Below are 17,350 nucleotides of genomic sequence, written 5' to 3' on the forward strand. Positions count from 1 at the left end.
CAGGAGGTGATCTATCAAGGGACACAGCCAGCTTGACTCAACCTCATGACGTCACCCTCATCCAACTGCTCTTCCAGCGGGCCTCCCCACTGGCCACACCCAACCGGAGGACAGGGCACACTCGCCTTTTGATGTGGTTGGTACAGATAGGCCTCCGTGGCAGAGAGCATCTGAAGGGCAAATAGAGTCACCTGGCAAAGCTGTCCCATTTCGAACAACGCTGGACCCAGGAATTACTTCTGACAGTTCCTCGGAGGTTATTGTCTAAGCTGTACAGTTGCAATTCAGCTTACAGCCACAGTGTGCCCTGGGAGTTTGTTCCTGAAGCTAATTCTGACACATCCGCCTTGGGGATTATTCAGCAGGGGTCAGGGAGCACAGCAGCCTGGTGCAGCTGACAGCACGCTCCCCCACCACATAACCAAGCATCAACCTGTCTCTTCCAACTACCGCCCTGATGTCTGAGCTCAGGTGACTTGCTGAAGCCTCAGTTTCCCAAACCACAAAACGGGGTAAAAGAGGATCCATTTGCTGGGTTGTTGTGAGGGAACAAACGAGAACACTTAGCAGACAGTCTAGCCTACAGTGGGTGCTCGAGAAATGTTGGCACCCTTCTTATGTTGTCCCCATACAAAGGACCCTCGGAGTCAGTGTAGGCAAAACCCCCTTAACTAAGCAACTACTATGTGCCAAGCACTGAGATATTTTGAAACTTCATAATAATTCTTCAGATAAACACTCTTCCCATTATATGGATGAAGAAACTGAGGTCTGCAAAGATTTGGAGACTTGCAAGGCCACACTAACTGCATGTGGGAGTAGACTTGACCCACGTGTGTCAGAGTTTAAGGGCTATGTATCCTTGACTGCACCCACTACTCTGCCACTTCCAGAGGCATTTGGAATGGCATTCATGGATTCGCAACGTTCTCCTCCTTTTGGCAGATGGCAATGGGGTTTGATCTTTAATCATGGCACAAGTAAATGTTTTCCTACAGGTTCTCATTTTATAAAACTGGAAACGGTTTTCTAGGGGAAAATGTCTCTCCTAGCTGTCATGACATCATACATGGGCAAATAGTCTCTTCAAAGTTCAACACAGGACAGCACTGTTTTGTTGATGGGGCCTCTAGACATGTGTGACAGCACAGCACAGCCCCTGGCACAGGGCTGTGCCCGAGTTACACTCCGCAAGAGTTTGTGAAAAATGAACTGCATTCCTGCTCAGCCACCCTCCCCCATGCTACCCTGTCATCCTGCCGCAGGCTGACACACGGGGCTCTGTTCCTGCCAGCCTTGGAGGTGCTCAATGGGGGCTGATGACATTTAGAAGCACAGATAGATGTGGGCTGAAGGAGGTAAAGGCAGAGAAGCGGCCCCAAACGAGCCATCAGGCAGGATTCGGCCACAGGTAAGTCGAGAGAAGCCCATGAAACCCAAAGGATGAGCACGTGGCTCACCGTGGACCACACGGGACCAGAGGTCCCTGCAGAATGGCTGTTCCCGCCTGGGTGCCACTTCCGGTCAGCTCTTAACATTTCCACAGCAAATCCTCCTGTCTTGCTTTGCATCCCCACATTACACAAGGACACGCGGGCATATCGGAGAGCACACGGAGTCCAGGAGACGGCAACTGATTCTGCCAAGACCTTTAAAAACATTTTCTTCAGATGTGCAGACCCCCCAGTCCCCCAACACTCAAGAATATTCTCTTGAAAACCAAATATAGAGGAAACAAGGGTGGGCAAAAAAGGAGTCACATACTGAACCTGACAAGCTCAGGGGAGGCCAGCATGGTGGGCCCTACAAACTCAGAGACCTAAGTAACACATAGGAAGTTTCATATAACAAATAGTAAATAGGACAAAAAAATACAAACAAAGCACCCCAGAGCCCCCAAACCTCAGTTCCTGAAAATAAAATTCCTGAAGTCCTGTGATTGTGTATGTAAGTGAAAGATGGGATGAAGTTGGAGGAAACCTTCCGCTCTGGGGGGACCTGAGACCTGAGTTTGCACTGTGGCCAAGGCACCCAACCATGCCCTCTCCAGTCTCTTCATGGGTGAAACGGCCTTTTCCAGCTTTATGAACCCCTGGAGAGGGCCGAGAAGAGGAAAGAAGGCCAGTGTCTGGTCCCAGCGGCTTGGCCTCCCAGAGGAGCCTGCCAGATAAACACAACCTGGGACAAACACGGCCACACTGGCCACAAGGAAACCTTTCACTAGTGGGGTGAGAGGGTACAGAGAGCAAGGGGGACACTGGCTTGGGCACAGGCAGCAAACGCATGGAGATTGAGGCAGAAAACCACCCAACTCTATGGGCTGCCTGGCCCCCTCCACTTGGAGGGGAGCAACAGTATCTCACCAGGAGTACAAAGTGGCTTACATGGGCTGCCCACTTCCTCCAGCAGAAAGGTGGCCAGGAGAGGCCCACCAGTGTTCCCTGGGTAGTGAAGCTCAGGAGGATACGCTTCCAGGGAACTCCAAAGTCCCTTCTCCTTTCCTTCCGAGGAAACAGCTCACACTCTGAGGCTGCAGCCGGCTGCGCTGGGAGAGGACTCTGCTGAGTGACCTGCGGAGGAGGACTAGATTTTGAGGCGTCGCACGCCTGCTGTGCCCCGTGTCATCTGTAGCAGTGCCTTCTGCAGACATTTTCCAGTAAGAACTTAATGTTTTCCAGGAGTGCCCGGAGGCCATCTGATTCCTCCCACAGCCCCCGGGTGCAGGGGACTTGGGCTGCTTGCGTCTGCCCTTCCGGTGCTATTTCCCACCGACTGAGCAAGGCGTCCAGTGTCCCCATAGCCCGCCTCCATTTTAGATTTTCCCCTTCCGTCTGGTGGGTGAGAGATTGTAGGTTCCTAGTCCTAGTGCATAGGTGTCCCCGTACCCCCACTCATTATTTAGAACACTAGTCTGCTCGGATGGGGAACTTAGTCTGACTTCTGTCAAGTTTGTGAAGCCATCTCCCGGCCACAATGTCGTAGAGGACGGTGTCCGTTCGTGGTTGTGGAGTGGACAGACCTGGGTGGGAGTCGCGCTCTGCCACTTGCTGCTGGGGGGGTGTCAGCATTAGTCACCCCAGCTGTCACGGGGCTGGTCAGGAGGCCCCGCGCTCGTATGCGGCCTGGCTAGGCTGCCTTCTCCGGGGTTCCCTGGTGACTCCCGCCACCCTCGTCCTGGCGTCGCGCCGCCTCCGGGGCCCGGGCTGGGCGCGCTCCAAGCGCATTCCTGGTCAGGAGGCCCCTCCTTCTCCCAGGCCCGGGGGCCGGCGCCGCCCCCGCCCCGCCGGACCGTGGAGGCTGGTGGCCGCAGGCGCCAGAGGCCGCGCCCGGACAGAACTGCGCTGCATTCCCGTCCCCTCCCCTCCCGGGCGGCCGGCTGCGCTCCCGCCTCCCTGACCAGAGGGCTGGACACACTCGGCAGGAGGCGGACAGCCTTGTTCTCCCCCAGGCAGAGGTCCGGACGGCGAGATGCGGCCCCGCGGCGCCTGCGCGCTCTTCCTGCTGCTGCCGCTGCTCGTCGCCAGCCCCGCGCAGCTCGGCGCCCAGGTCAGTGTCCAGCTCACTGTCCTCCGCCTCCCGGCCGGTGCGCAGGACACGAGCCACGCTCCGCTGGAGCGATATGGAACTAGGCTCTGTTTTCAGAGAGTGGCGCGGGACCCGCGTCCTCTAGACGCACCGCGGGCGGCTCCGGACCGCTGCTCACGGTGCGCCCGGGTCCGCGGGGGTCAGGGTTGCAGGGAGGTCTCCCGGGATTTGAAACGGACAGTGGTCTCTCCTGGGTTCCCATGAAAGGGGCTGGTCAGCAGCTGGGCCAGTGTCCCCGCCCTCCAGTTTCCCATATCAAGGGCTAACTCGGCATGCCCGCCGTGACTTTCCCACGGTCGCCGCCCTTCCCCGGGTCTTTCCCACCCGCGCGGCTCGCTGTTCACGCTCCCTCCTTCCGTTTCTGTGTGTTGGAGTCTCTCTGGGTGTATTTATTTGACCAGACTCACTTTTACATTAACCAGTAAGAACCGATGGTTAAAATTAAGGCGAGAATGCGTCTCCCGAAGCTGGAGCCGGAATTGCCGAATTCAGAGCCAGCGCCTCTAGGTGCGCCTCTGGCCCAAGCCCCTCGCGCTGGTGCCTACAGTGGGCGCCCCAACAACACCGCCCACATCAGTAACAGTAAGGGGTGGAGCCTGCCCGTGCTTGCTGTGCCCTGGTGGCTCCCAGAGCAGCCCTGTGAGGGAACTAAGGCCCAGGGAGACTGTCACACAGCCAGGAAGGAGTGGAGTAAATGTAGTCTTGCTTCTTGGTCTCCATGCCTTGCCCTTGCCCTTCCCCACAGACACTGGTGCCCGGACACTGAACCAGGCAGGAACCTTCGTGGCCGCCTGGAAGCCCCTGGGGTTCAGGGTCGGAACAGAGAGAGCTCACTCAGGCCTGACCTGGGTGGTGTTACTGCAGAACTGGTGAGCGGCAGGGCAGGAACCTATCAGCCACTGAGCAGCAATGGCCTAGTCTGGGGCCACAGTGAACCCACCCAACAGGCAAGGGGGCTCCCACCCACTTTGCAGATTACAAAACACACCATCAGACCAGAACCCAAGGCAAGAATCCCAGGGAGGTGTGTCCCCAAGCCGTCCCCAAGCCCGGGCCAGTGAAGGACAGGATGCAAGGAGCTGCTGGGAGCCCACCTGCCGCCATCTGATTTTATGGGGGCTCTGCTGTCTCTCCAGGTCACCTGGAAATCAGGAGAGATCTGACAGTTGTCAGATGTCTGAAGCTGTTCCTGGGCGATCTGTCCCCATCCAGGCTTTCTCTAAGTCATTATCCTCAAATCTTGGCTTCTTAACTGCGTTAAAATGTCCTTCACCCAAAGTCCTGTGTGGTTAGGGGTCTCTCCCAGCACCTGTCTTGGGGAGCCTGAGGGTAGACCATAAAGAAGGCCTCAGGACACTCGCCTGGCTCCTTCTCATCTTCCAGTCTCTTGAGTCAGTGCCCTTTCTCAGGGGCTTGCTGGACCCCACTCTGAACAGGTCCCTCCCTGCCCTGTGTTTTACTTCTTAGCTTCTGCAGGGCTCCTCACAGTAATGATTCGTTGTAGTAGATTTTGAGCTACTATCTGTCTTCCCCACTCCAGGGCCCTGGGGGCTGTGACCAACACCCAGTAGGAGCTTGAGGGGTGTGCTGTGCTGGTTTGAGCAGGACCAGGCTGGGCCGTGTCTGGGCACCCCTCAGCTGCACATCAGGGTACCTGGGATCTTCTAGAAAGCCTCATGCTGGGCTCCCCAGAGATTCTGACTCAGTTGGTCTGGATTGGGGCTCAGTATTTTTAAAAATTGTCCCTAGTGATTTTTATCAAGCAGGTGCCTGAGATCTGAGTTAAAAGCTGTGGACCTAGGAAGGGGCCGAGGGCAGGGGGATTTGAGGGGACAGAGGACTGGACTTATGAGGACCCGAGGTGATTTGTGTCCCTGGAGTTCACCTGATCTGAACCCAGGATGAGCCCCGGGCCAGACCTGTTGGCTGGTGGACACTCAGCAAGTGTTTGGAGAATGACTGGTACCTGTGGGACCATCTCCTGCCACAGAGGAGACGGGCAGGGTACAGCAACTCAAGGACCCTTAGGACCAGGCGCGGGAGGCCTGCCTGGGTACCTTTTTCCCAGAGTGTGCTCATCTTATTGTACTAGGTGACAGCCCAAGGGAGACATGAGGTATGCATGTGTGTGTGTGTGTGTGTGTGTGTATAGGTGTCTGTGAGTGTGTGCACATGTCTATGTGTGTGACTGCACACCTGTGGTGCGTCTGTTTGTATGCACACGCATGTGCATTACAAGGTAATGGGGGCCTGCTTCGTGCAAGGGTCTGCAGCAGTGGTGTCATGGGGTGGACGGTCTCATTAGCTCTCCTGTGGTCCTCCATGGCTTTCTACTTGTGACCTTGTCAGCACATGTGTCCGGAGTCACTTTGTAGGTGACCTGCTAATGGAGAGCAGGTGGTCGTGCAGAACGAGGGGACATTGAAGGAGTGTGGGGATCTGATCCTCCTTGCCTATGTGGTGGGGGCCATGGTGTTTCGGAAGGCTTCCCCTCCCCCAAAACCTCTCTTTATGATCGGATGTCACAAGACTCCACATTCCACGGAGGCTCCTTCATTAGAGGCTCATTCTTCTGGTTGTGTCCTCCCATTTGATATGGGACTTTTTACAGTTTAATAGGAAAAGTGTTTTGGGGGCACAGTTCCATGATTTTAACGGTAGAACTATATCCTGTATGTGGTCAGAATACAGGAGAGTTCCAGCACCCCAACCTGACCAGCTAGTCTCTATAGTTTGTCTTCCCCACCGTGTCACATAAACGCAATCAAGGATGGCACAGCCTCCTGCCTGGCTTTTCAAAGTGAGCACAGCCTTTGAGATTCTCCCATGGCATCTGAGCACACAGACCGGTTCCTTCACGATTGCCAGGTCGCATTCCTCTGTGGGCGGACGGTGGTTGATCAGTGCCCCCCGAATGCCTTTGGTGCCAGCTCCAGCTTGCGGTGACTGTGAATGGAGCCGCCTGGAACCTTCCCACACAGCCCTCTGTGTGAGAGCAAATATTCGTTCCTCCTGGGTAAACACCACGAGTGAGGCCGCTGATCCTACATCAGTGCAGCCTTAGCTGTGGGAGACTGCTGCACTGTGTCCTACAGTAGTCACTTTTCATTCCGACTAGCAGTGTCTGAAGACGGGCTGCTGTGCATTCTCAGCAGCACTCACTGCTGCTGGGCTTGTCTGTCCAGGTCATTCTAGTAGGGTTAGTGGTACCTCACTACAGTTCTTATTGCCGTCTCTCTGACAGCTAACAATGCTGGCTGCTTTCCATGGGCTAGTCTGCAAGGTGCAATGTCTGGCCAAGTATTCTGCCCACTTACATGGAGTGTTTTTCTTATTGTTAAGTGTTGAATGTTTTTTGTGTATTCGAAATACAAGTTCTTTTTCAGATGTGTGAACTGATATTTTCTCCCAGCAGGCAGAGATAGATGAAACTTCCAGAAAGTTTTTTTCTGGGGTTTTGGGGGAAGGAACACGTGAGGCAGGGTAAGGGGCTAACAAGGTGACAATTGGCTAGCTTGAGTAATTTGGGCCGAGTCTCAGTGTGGGGCCACCCTTGCTATCTGGCACTTGGGCCATTTGGGTGGGGTCTGCTGGGCTTGCGGAGCTACTGTCTCACAAGTGCGAGAGTGGACAAAGTAGGGGGACGGGCTGGCTTGCAAAGCAGAGGTGTGCTGAGGGCACAGGGAGGGTGTTGAGTGGCTTGCTCGCTGGAGCAATTGGCCGGCCTACGAGAAGGGGGCTGTCTGTCTGTCCCAAAGCAGCCAGGCCCCACATGCCAAAACATTAGGTACAGAAGCCAGACAACATAGGTAATACAGACACAACATTGGGACGGGCACACAGCCTCCACTGAATCCTGTTGGCCAAAGCAAGTCACAAGGCGAGCCCAGATCCAAGAGGTGGGAAAGCAGATGTCTTCTTCATGGGAAAAGCAGCAGCTTCCTTGCCAATGCTGTGGGTGTGGGGTGGGAGGCCTGTGGTGACTTCTGCAAACCTTCCCTTACAGGGCCCTGGAGTCCCATGAGGATGGGCCAAAGAGGCCTTGCCGGCAGGCTGGGCTTCCTCCAGCGTCTCCACCTTTCCTTGCCACCTTCAGGAAGGGGCCTCCAGCCCTGTCATGGGCAGCCTTGATGACAGAGCAGAGTAGAGGCCCCTTTGCTCCCTGGGGGCAGTGGTGTTGGTGGCGTGGTCTGAGAGTGGCCAGCTGGGGAAGGAGACATGGCTTCTTGCAGTCAGGATCCAGTGCCCTCCCAGGTAAGCCCTGGAGGATCCTGTTGATACCGGAACCGATTCCTGGTCAATCTAGCCATCTTGGTCTGTGTAGCTGCTCCCTGAGCTACTTGGGCACCGTCTCTCTTCCCACATGCCGGCCAGTCCTCTGTATCAGCCAGCTGTCCCAGGAGGAGTGTCTGTCCATCTTCTGACTGTGTTGGTCAGTCCCTTGACCCACCGGGACAATGGTGGAGATGCTGGACTTGTGTCAACCAGCCCTGCGGCCATCAGGGCCAACTCCCTGGATGGTAGAACTTTCTTGATCCTTTCAAACCCTTCGCCAGCATCTTACATGCTTCTCAGAAACCACTTGGGACCTAAAATAAGGCCATTACACACATTTTCATTAAAGAAAAAATAAGCACCTATAATTTGACAAGACCCAAACCTACCCATTTCGGTAAGTAGAATCTACAGGTCAAGCAATGAACCATTAATGTCCCCTGTGTGTAGGAAAGTGTGCATCCCACTGGCAGTGTGGCCTCCAGAATCTTCCCAGGGAAGCAGGAAGTAAGGCCCAAGGAACGCTTCCGGGATCTGGCGTCCAAGCAAGTGTTCACACCCAGGACTGCAGGATGGAGGGAAGTCTGAGGAACTTTAGGGGCTCCGAAGTCCCCAAGCTGGCCCTTGACCCCACTGTTGCCATCCGGTTGACCACTAACTCGGACACTTATCTTCATGCTGGAGATTAGGTTACCTCTGGACCCTCTACTCACCCATTTCTGCAGCAGGGGCCGGGTCCAGACCAGGACTGTACTAGGCGCCTCCCAGGCAGCTAAGGGATTTGAATGATTTATGACTGGTTGGAAGAGAAGGAAAGTCACCCTGGGCTCCAAGGCAGGGTATCTGTATACCAGAGGCAGAAAAGGAACAGAGAGGAGCTGCGGGCATTTACACTGTAGTGTGAAAACAGTGTCAGTATCAGCTGGGGCTGCTGCAATTTAGGCCTTTTCTCTGATTGCATAACTAGAGGTTTTACCCTCCCAGAGGAGCCTCACTCCACATCTGTGTCTGCAGACTGCCCGGCTACCCCCAGTGCTGTTCTGGGCCTGGGGAGGCAGTACACCACGTGGAGAAGATGCCAGTGCCTGGTCCTGTCCTGGCCTCCTCTCCTCCTGCCTGAGCAACCTGGAGCAAAGTCCTGTCTCTTGTGACTCAGTTTCCTCCTCTGAACAGTGGGGATAACAGACATACCCCTCTCATGGGGTCATGGGAAGGAGGAGATGAATGGCATGCAAAGAACATGGTCCACAGTGGGTACCCGGTACATGTTGGGGAGAGAAGACAAGGCAGACGTGGTTCATGCGGTCGCATAGCTGCCAACAGGGAGAGGAACGCAAGACACACCTGAGAAATATCAGAAGGCAGAACCTGGAATGGGCACTGTGTTGAAGGGAGGCCGGGAAGTGGTCAGGACTTTCTGAGAAGGCGCCTTCTCATGAAAGTGGAAAGACAGGTGCCCAACTTTCAAGGACCAGGGGCAGATTTTCTGAGCAGAAGAAACAGCCAGTGCAAAGGTCCTGAGGTAGAAATGAGCTTGCTGAGGTGTGAGGAGAAACATAGAGGGTTCAAATACTGAGCCCAGTGCAGAGAGGTAGGCGCTCCACCTGGGCACAGGTGGGGATGGCAGGGCTTGACCACACATGGCTCTGTAGGCATAGTAATGCCCCCCAGATATCTGTGTTCTTACCCCCAAAATTTGGGAATTGTACCTTGATTTTAGCCCAGTGACACCTGTGTTGGACTTCTGCCCTGTGGAACTGTCAGACAATAGTTTTGTGTTGTACCAAGCTGCCAAGTTCGCGCCAATCTGTTGCAGCAGCAACAGGAAGTGAGCACCTGTCAGCTCCATGCGAGGAGCTTGCCTTCATCCTCCCGGCTGTGGGTCCGCTGCTGGATTTAAACAAGGAAGGGACACCGTCTGGCCTCCAGCCTCATAGATGGTAGAAGGGAAAGTGAGGACTCGGAGAGCAGGTGGTACACAAGTGTCACAGTTCAGGGCAGGACAATTTCAGTCACGTGGTTGCCTATCTGCCCAGAAACACTGAGTGCTGTTCTTCAGAGAGTGCAGGAAAATCTATTTCATTTAGCCTTCGCGGCCCTCCGGGGTAGTTACTCCAGATAAGGACTCCGGTTCAGGAACCCAGGCCATGGCCAGGTGCACAGCAGTCATTTGTTCCTCCCATTGGGTTTGCCCATGCGTCCTGCCAGGGCCAGGCCCTCCCCCCAGCCCACCCGCTCGCCCCCACCTCCTCAGAGCCAACTGAAGAAGATCCAGCCTTCTGGCAAAATCCAGATGTGGGTTTTCAAAAGTCACATAAATCTCAGATCACGTGTGGACATACACATGTGTGCCACACAAACAAACAGCACAAGTGTTTGTTCCTGGAAGTGTCTGTGTGTGTCAGCGGCGGGGAACCGAGGTGCGAGCAAACTCGGGCCTTTTCTGAGCCCCTCATCCCAATTCCTGCAGGAAGAACACCCTCACTGAAAGGATGAGTGTCAGGGGAGCTGTTGACTAATGCTATTAAAGGCACAGCAAGTCTGCAGGTGAATTTGGCAACTGGATGGAAGTCAGCTGAGCAGCACGCAGGGGAAAGAATCAGGTGAGCTCAGGTATGAGATGAGCAAGGTTGTCCTGGGCCCCACACGAGTGCATTCCCTCGGTCCTTGTCCATCCTTCTGCTTGTGGTTCATTCATGTGGGCATCCAGTGTGTGCTCAGACCTTGCCTTCAGTGACGGGGGTTCCAAGTTGTCTGTAGCTTGTCCTCTGCCTTGAAGCATGCAGAGGGGCTTAGGGGAGCCAACTGGAGGTGGATGTCAGGGCCAGCGAGGGACGCTATGAAGTGAGAGTCAGGAGGTGAGCAAAGGAGGGCTTGGGGGGCAGGGGGTCCTGCAGATCCCTCTCTAAAGTAGGCCAGCCATCTTGTCGCATCAGGGCCTGGAACAGGAGCACTGGAGTTTGACTGCTGGATGTCACCATGGCTAAGTGACTGCTTGGCTTCATGGTCTGTGCAGTGGGCATAATAATGGTGCCACATCCTGCGGCTGACTTGCTCAGCTCATGAGTGACTTGTCTGAAGTGCAGTCATAGTGCTAGCTGTTGGTGCCCAGGTACCCATGGTTGTCATCACTCCCATGACTGTTTTAAAACATAGACAAGAAAGGGGGTTGGGTGTAAATATATAATTATGGGCAGCCAACATGAGAAATACCCAAAACACCCGTGCGCCCTGGGCCCAGGTCCCAGAGGGAGGTCCCGACTGCAGGACTGAGATGGTTAATCTCATATGTCCCCTGGGCTGGGCCATGGCATCTGGAAAAGTGGTCAAATGGCAGCCTAGATGTTGCTGTGAAGGTAGTTTTTAGATGAGATGAGCCTCAAATCGTAAAGCAGGTTGCTGTCTGTAATGTGCGTGACCTCATCCAAAAGACTGAGGGCCCCAAGAAGCCAGGGACTGTCCTGACGCCCGGGACTCGAACTGTGGCCTCAGTCCCAGCTGGCCGCCACCTGCAGATTTCAACTTGCAGTCCCCATTGTCCTTAAAATAAATCCCTCTCGTTCTGTCTCTCTCGGATGTAAAAGTGTGCCATGTGCATCTGACTGATTCTGATTTCTGTGGGACCCTGACAGCCACAGGGCGTTCCCCAGGGGCACCCACTTTCTCTCATCCTCCATGAGGTCACTGGGATGAGAGAAGTTCAGGGGCTTATAACCCCCCTGTGACTTGGTCTAAAATGGAAATAACTTCTGGAAAAAGCCACGTGCACATCCGACATGACTCAGAGGCTGGGGCTGTGGTTTTGCTGAGCAGGCACACACTTGTCAAGTGTGCTCCGTACTCTCACAGACTTAAGGGCATCGAAACATCTGTGCTCCCCTTAGCAAAGTGCTGATGTGACTCAGAGCTGTGGCTCACAAGAAACCATCTCAGGAGATGGCCCCCTGAAGTCTCAGGGGTCATCCGTGGTCACCTGAGGGGTCACAGGGCTCTCCTGTCATGGAGTGGCTCTCAGAAAGAGTCAATGTTCCCAGACTATCATGGTGAGGAGACCATGGAGCCAGGTCACATGAGAACAGAAGCCTCAAGGCCCCCCATGCACCCCACGCCTGTCGGTGCCTTGAGAGCAGATTGTGGGCCTTAACCTTCATTTATACATTGAGCCCAATGGCCAGGAGGCTTGGGCATGGAGATGGGGTGAGCTGGGGGAACACACGTGCATCCCCAGGCAGCAGGTAGGGTCTCGAAAATGGCTCTGGTTGCCCCCCTACACACACACACACACACACACACACACACACACACACACACACACACTGTGTGCTGGCTCAGGGACAAGGCAGTGCTGTGAGCTCTGGGCATGTCCATTAGGTCCAGCTGAGTAAGTAAAGTGGGACCATGGGGCAAGATAGACATGCTATTTGTGGGGGTGGCGTGGGGCAGCTGAGCATGCTTCTGTGGCCTGCCAGCTCCCAAATGCCTCATGACAAGTGGCCACCACCCTCAGCTCTCAGCATTGGCCTGTCTTCCAGAACCATCCATGCCACCCCCGCCCCAGCATGGGAAGTGCTGGCGGGATGATGTCTGTTGCTACTTGTCTCTCTGGTTCAGGCCTTCTCCGCAAACACTGCCGTTGGTGTCCAGATGAACCAAGTGCCCATCCTTTGACGAGTCTGGTGACAGAAATGGTAAGCCTTGGTCTTGCTCTCTTTGAGCATTGGAAATGTCTCACTGAATGTCTTCTCTTGGTTCCATTTCACATAAGTTATTAACTCAAAGAAGCGGAAACTATTTTTTATCCTTTACTGCCAGTGGCATTGGCCAGGCATGGAGCCAGGCTTTGACAGCATGGAAATTTACACCATCTGAGGGCATCTCTTTGAGAAAATATTGAAAATGAGGGCCCCTCTAGAGTCTTGGAAGAGGCCTGCGGAGGTGGGGGCACTGACACGCCCCTTTCTCGGCCTCTGGGACATGCCTTCCCTCCCAGGTGTGGCTTTGACCTTTGCTCAAGCGGTAGGCCAGCTCCAGAATGGTGAGGGGAGCCTGTGTTTAGGTTATACAGTCGGGTTTCAGGCGCCTGAGATGGGAACGCACTGCCCAAAGCCAGCCATTTGCTGAGGCAGGGATGGGCTGAAATGGTGACCCCTGGGGGCCTGGCCTGCTTCCTGTCCCACAGCCTCAGAAGCCCTGGAAGCCCCTTGCAAACCTCTCTCCTCCCCGTGCCCCGCCCCCCCCCCCACACACACCCCTTGGCTGACCTCCTCAAGGCTCCATTTTCAAAGAAGGAAATGGTTCACTCCCAGAACAGGGTTCCTCCTGGCACAGATCAGATGGGGTAGGTGTGGGAAGGTGAGCAGACAGGTGGAGGGGCAAGTAGCCCCTCCCCTCCTGAAAAGAGCACAGAGGAACAGGCATAGAACTGAGACTCCAGGCCCACCGTGTTGCTCTGCTGACTGGTGTGAAACGATGCCACAGCCCAGTGTCCACAGGACAGCTGAGGGGACCTGCCACCTGTGATCCAGCGAGATGGCGCTTCTGCCATATTGCATGTGTGTCCCATCTGGAAGTGAGAACCGAACTGAAGTTAGCAGGCTGTCTCAGGTCACAGGGCTGGCTCTTTGTTTAAAGTTTTGTAAGGAGCATGTTTTATTTTTATGACCAAGCAAATTGATAAAACTTTCTCAATTTGAAAAGGGGACACACCCAGGTCTTTAGTCCCCTCCATGATCCCATTTGTGCCCACAATGCAGACCCCTTGAGCACCTGACTTGGTCCATAAGGACTTCAGTCTTGTCACTAGCCTAGCTGTACAGGTGAACTTATTACACCTGTGCCCAAGTCCCAGGACAGGCGACAGAGTCTGAGCATGGCTCCCAAGGGCTCCATTACCACTGGGATCAAGGAGCCAACCTCCCAGTAGCAGCGCAGTAGACGTATCAAAAGGCACGGAATCTCTCAGTCCCCCTGGCACCGGTCTTCAGCCCACATGCTGGTTTGCCAAGACCACAAGGATCTTCCTTTCTTATTTTTTCCCTTGGGAATTTATTTTTTCTTCTAGTTTTATTGACCTATAATTGACATACAACTTTATATTAGTTCTAGGTGTACAATGTAGCAATTCGATATTTGTCTATATTGTCAAGTGACCACCACAATAAGTTACCATCCATCACCACACATCGTTACAAATTGGTTTTTTATTGTTTGTTTGTTTGTTTTTTTCATTATGATGATAACTTTTAAGATCTGCTTTCTTGGCAAGTTTAAAATATGTACTACTTGGATTAGATAATAATTAATGGATTATTAACTACAGTCACCATGCTATACTTTACGTCCCCAGGACTTACTATCTTGTAACTGGAACTTTTTATCTTTTGATCACCTTCACCCATTTTCCCCACCCCCAACCCCTACCTCTGGCAACCACCAATCAGTTCTCAGTTTCTATAAGTTCAGCCTTTTTAGGTTCCACATATAAGTAAGATGATGCAGAATTTGTCTCTCTCTGTCTGACTTAATTCACTTAGCACAGTGCCCTCAAGCTCCATCCATTTTGTCACAAATGGCAGAATTTCCTTCCTTTTTATGGCTGAATTAAATAGATGATAGATGATAGATAGATAGATAGATGATGTGATCTATATATATCACATCTTCTTTATCCGTTCATCCATCAGTGGAGACTTAGTTTATTTCCACGTCTTGGCTGTTGTGAATAATACTGCAGTTGTACATGGGGTGCAGATATTTTTTTGAGATAGTGATTGCATTACTTTTAGATAAATACCCAGAGGTGGGATTGCTGGGTCATACAGTAGTTCTATTTTTGATTTTTTGAGGATCCTCCATACTGTTTTCATACTGGCTGCACCAATTTGCAATCCCACCAACAGTGCACGAGGGTTCCCTTTTCTCCCATGTCCTTGTCAACACTTATGTCCTGTCTTTTTTATAATAACCATCCTAACAGGTGTGAGGTGATATCTCACTGTGGTTTTGATTTGCATTTTCCTGATGACTAGTGATGTTGAGCAGCTTTTCATGTACCTGTGGGCCATCTGTCTGTATTCTTTGGAAAATGTCTGCTCAGGTCATCTATTTTTTTTTTAAAGTTGCCGAAAAGGAGTTTGTTAGAAGTAAAAATACATTTCAAAGAAGCATAAGCGGGCCCGAGCAGTAGAGAATGGCTCAAGGGCCATTATTAGAAAAGAAAGTACACTCCAAAGAGTTTGGAGAGGGTTGAGCAAAGGAAGCTCAAAAGGCCAGGTCATCTATTTTTTTATCGGATTTTTTTTCTATTGAGTTGTATGAGTTCTTTATATATTTTGGATATTAATTCTTTATCTGATATGTTATTTACAATTATCGTCTCCCATTCAGTTGGTTGCCTTTTCGTTTTGTTGATGGTTTCCTTTGCTGTGCAGAAGCTTTTCAGTTTGATGTCATCCCACTTGTTTAATTTTGCCTTTGTTACCTTTATTTTTTGATGTCCACTCCAAAAATTATCTCCAATATTAGTGTCAAGGAGCTCACTTCCTATGTTCTCTTCTAGGAGTTTTGTAGTTTCAGGTCTTACATTCAAATCTTTAATCCAGTTTGAGTTGACTTTTGCATATGGTGTAAGATAGGGGCCCTGTTTCACTCTTTTGTGTATGGCTGTCCAGTTTTCCCAATGCCACTGATTGAAGAGACTGTCCCTTCCCCACTGCATATTCTTCCTCCTTTCATAGATTAACTGGCCATCTACACATGTGTTTGTTTCTGGGCTCCCAGGGATCTTTCTGGCCCCACACCATGTTCTGTTAGCATCTCTCCCATGAGTCGGAGGCAGGAATGGGCCAGGCCTCCCGACCTTCCCACAGCAAGCCCGCCCACAGCCCTCTGTGTCCTTCCCCGCCTGGGGTGTGACCCTCATGTGCTTGGTCCGAAGGGCTTTCCCTTTGACTGGATGAGCCCACGTCACCACAAGTGAGCACTTGGGAGAAAGCATCTGGTGCCCGTTTTCCACAGTGTGAGTGCTAAGAAGGGTTCCAAGAATTGTCACTAGAAGCAGAGGACGGTTGTGCGTGGACCTGGGAGCTTTGGGGTTGGACACACTTGGCTGCCCAATAGCACTTGGGTCCCTTTCCCTCCACATATGCTCCTTTCTCTCCACACATGCTCCTTTCTCTACTTTACTGGAGCCCCATGTCCCCACCCCCAGTGTACTGGCAGAGGCCTTGGCACTGATCTCTCCCCAACTTCAAAACTTAGCCTTCCGTGTCCCCTGGGGCAGCTGGGCCCAGGGAGCCCTCTCCCAGCTGTCACAGCCCAGCAGGTGGCTTGTAGAAAAAGGGAGGCAGCTGCTCACGTGGCTCCCCTCTCACTGCCTGCCCCAGCTTCCAACCTGAAATTTACACGAGCCAGAAATCCACTCCTGTGGGGTACTTCACTTAGGTTATCGAGTTCCAATTTCTAGTGCAAATGGATCAGGGCCACTCACCACTGACTGGGGCCTGTGAAGAACACATGAGACAGGGCGCAGGACAGCCCGGCGAGGCACTGACGCTTAGGATGGAGTGGGGTGGGGGGGAGTCAGCGGGGTTCCCAGCCTGGCTATGACTTTCAGCCTCTGTATCTCCATCTGTGACAGACACAATCTTAGGCCTTCTTTGGAGGGTTGCTGCAGCCAGTAGACCTCTCTGCAGTAGCAGAGGGCTTTGTAAACTGTGAACTTGACAAATGTGAATCATATCTAAGCCATGAGGCCATCTATAAAAGCAGCTATTTTTTTTTTTAAGGGTGGGGACGTGGGTATGGGAAATGAGGTCTGGGTGGGATGGCTGTGCAGTGCTGGGCAGGTAGGGGACTGCAGGAGGCCACTGCCCCGGGGCCCAGGCCTGAGTAGGAGGGACCACAGTGGGTGGAGCGGGGAGGAAGAAACAAACTTCTCTTTCCAGCAGCTGTGTTTGGGGCCAGGCCCAGTCAGGCCCTGGTCAGGGTGAAGGCCACGAGCCCCCACTGGTTGGTGAGTTCCAGGGGCAACTGGGGATTCAGCTTTGTCAAAAGCAGCTGTTGGGCCGGCCGAGTGGCGCGATGGTTAAGAGCTGGCTTGGGACGCCAGAGGGCCCCGGTTCGGATCCCACATATGAGGGCCAGTGACACTGCCCTCCACAGCTAAGATGCTGAACAACAGCTCAACCTGGAGCTGGGCTGCCATGAGTCGCCGGCGACGGCGTAGGCTGCAGCCCCTGTGGCAGTGGGTTGCCATGGGCTACCGTGTGTAACCAGCGGCCGCAGCCGCAGTGAGCGGCCATTCAGAAGCCGGCGACTGATGTGCCTCACCCGGGGAAGAGCGCGATGATGGTGCCAACTTGGACCAGTGAAGCAACGTCCTCCACAACTAGACTGAAGAACAAAAGGACAGCAACTTGTCTGCTCCCCTTCCCCCAATTCCCCAGCACTGTTCCCATCCCCCTAATTCCCCAATAAAAATCTTAAAAAA

General features: G+C 53.2%; 1 protein-coding gene across 11 annotated transcripts in view; it reads left to right on the plus strand.

Moving 5' to 3' along the window:
- The first annotated feature begins 2,239 nt into the window (after positions 1-2,239).
- The window catches only part of FBLN7 (fibulin 7), a 33,198-nt gene continuing 18,087 nt past the window's right edge, over positions 2,240-17,350 (plus strand). For 3 of the 11 annotated variants that reach the window (XM_019662909.1, XM_019662900.1, XM_019662911.1), the window contains exons 1-3: positions 3,462-3,546; positions 10,331-10,463; positions 12,393-12,548. In XM_019662909.1, coding sequence (XP_019518454.1) covers positions 12,420-12,548 — 129 coding nt within the window. In that variant the 5' untranslated portion in view covers positions 3,462-3,546; positions 10,331-10,463; positions 12,393-12,419. Of the gene's footprint in view, positions 2,657-3,102; positions 3,547-7,591; positions 7,840-10,330; positions 10,474-12,392; positions 12,549-17,350 lie in introns of those variants that run through there. The other 8 variants (XM_019662902.1, XM_019662901.1, XM_019662907.1 and 5 more) reach the window with 8 other exon arrangements.

The sequence above is a fragment of the Hipposideros armiger genome, unplaced genomic scaffold, assembly GCF_001890085.2.
Source record: "Hipposideros armiger isolate ML-2016 unplaced genomic scaffold, ASM189008v1 scaffold_382, whole genome shotgun sequence".
NCBI classification, from domain to species: domain Eukaryota; kingdom Metazoa; phylum Chordata; class Mammalia; order Chiroptera; family Hipposideridae; genus Hipposideros; species Hipposideros armiger.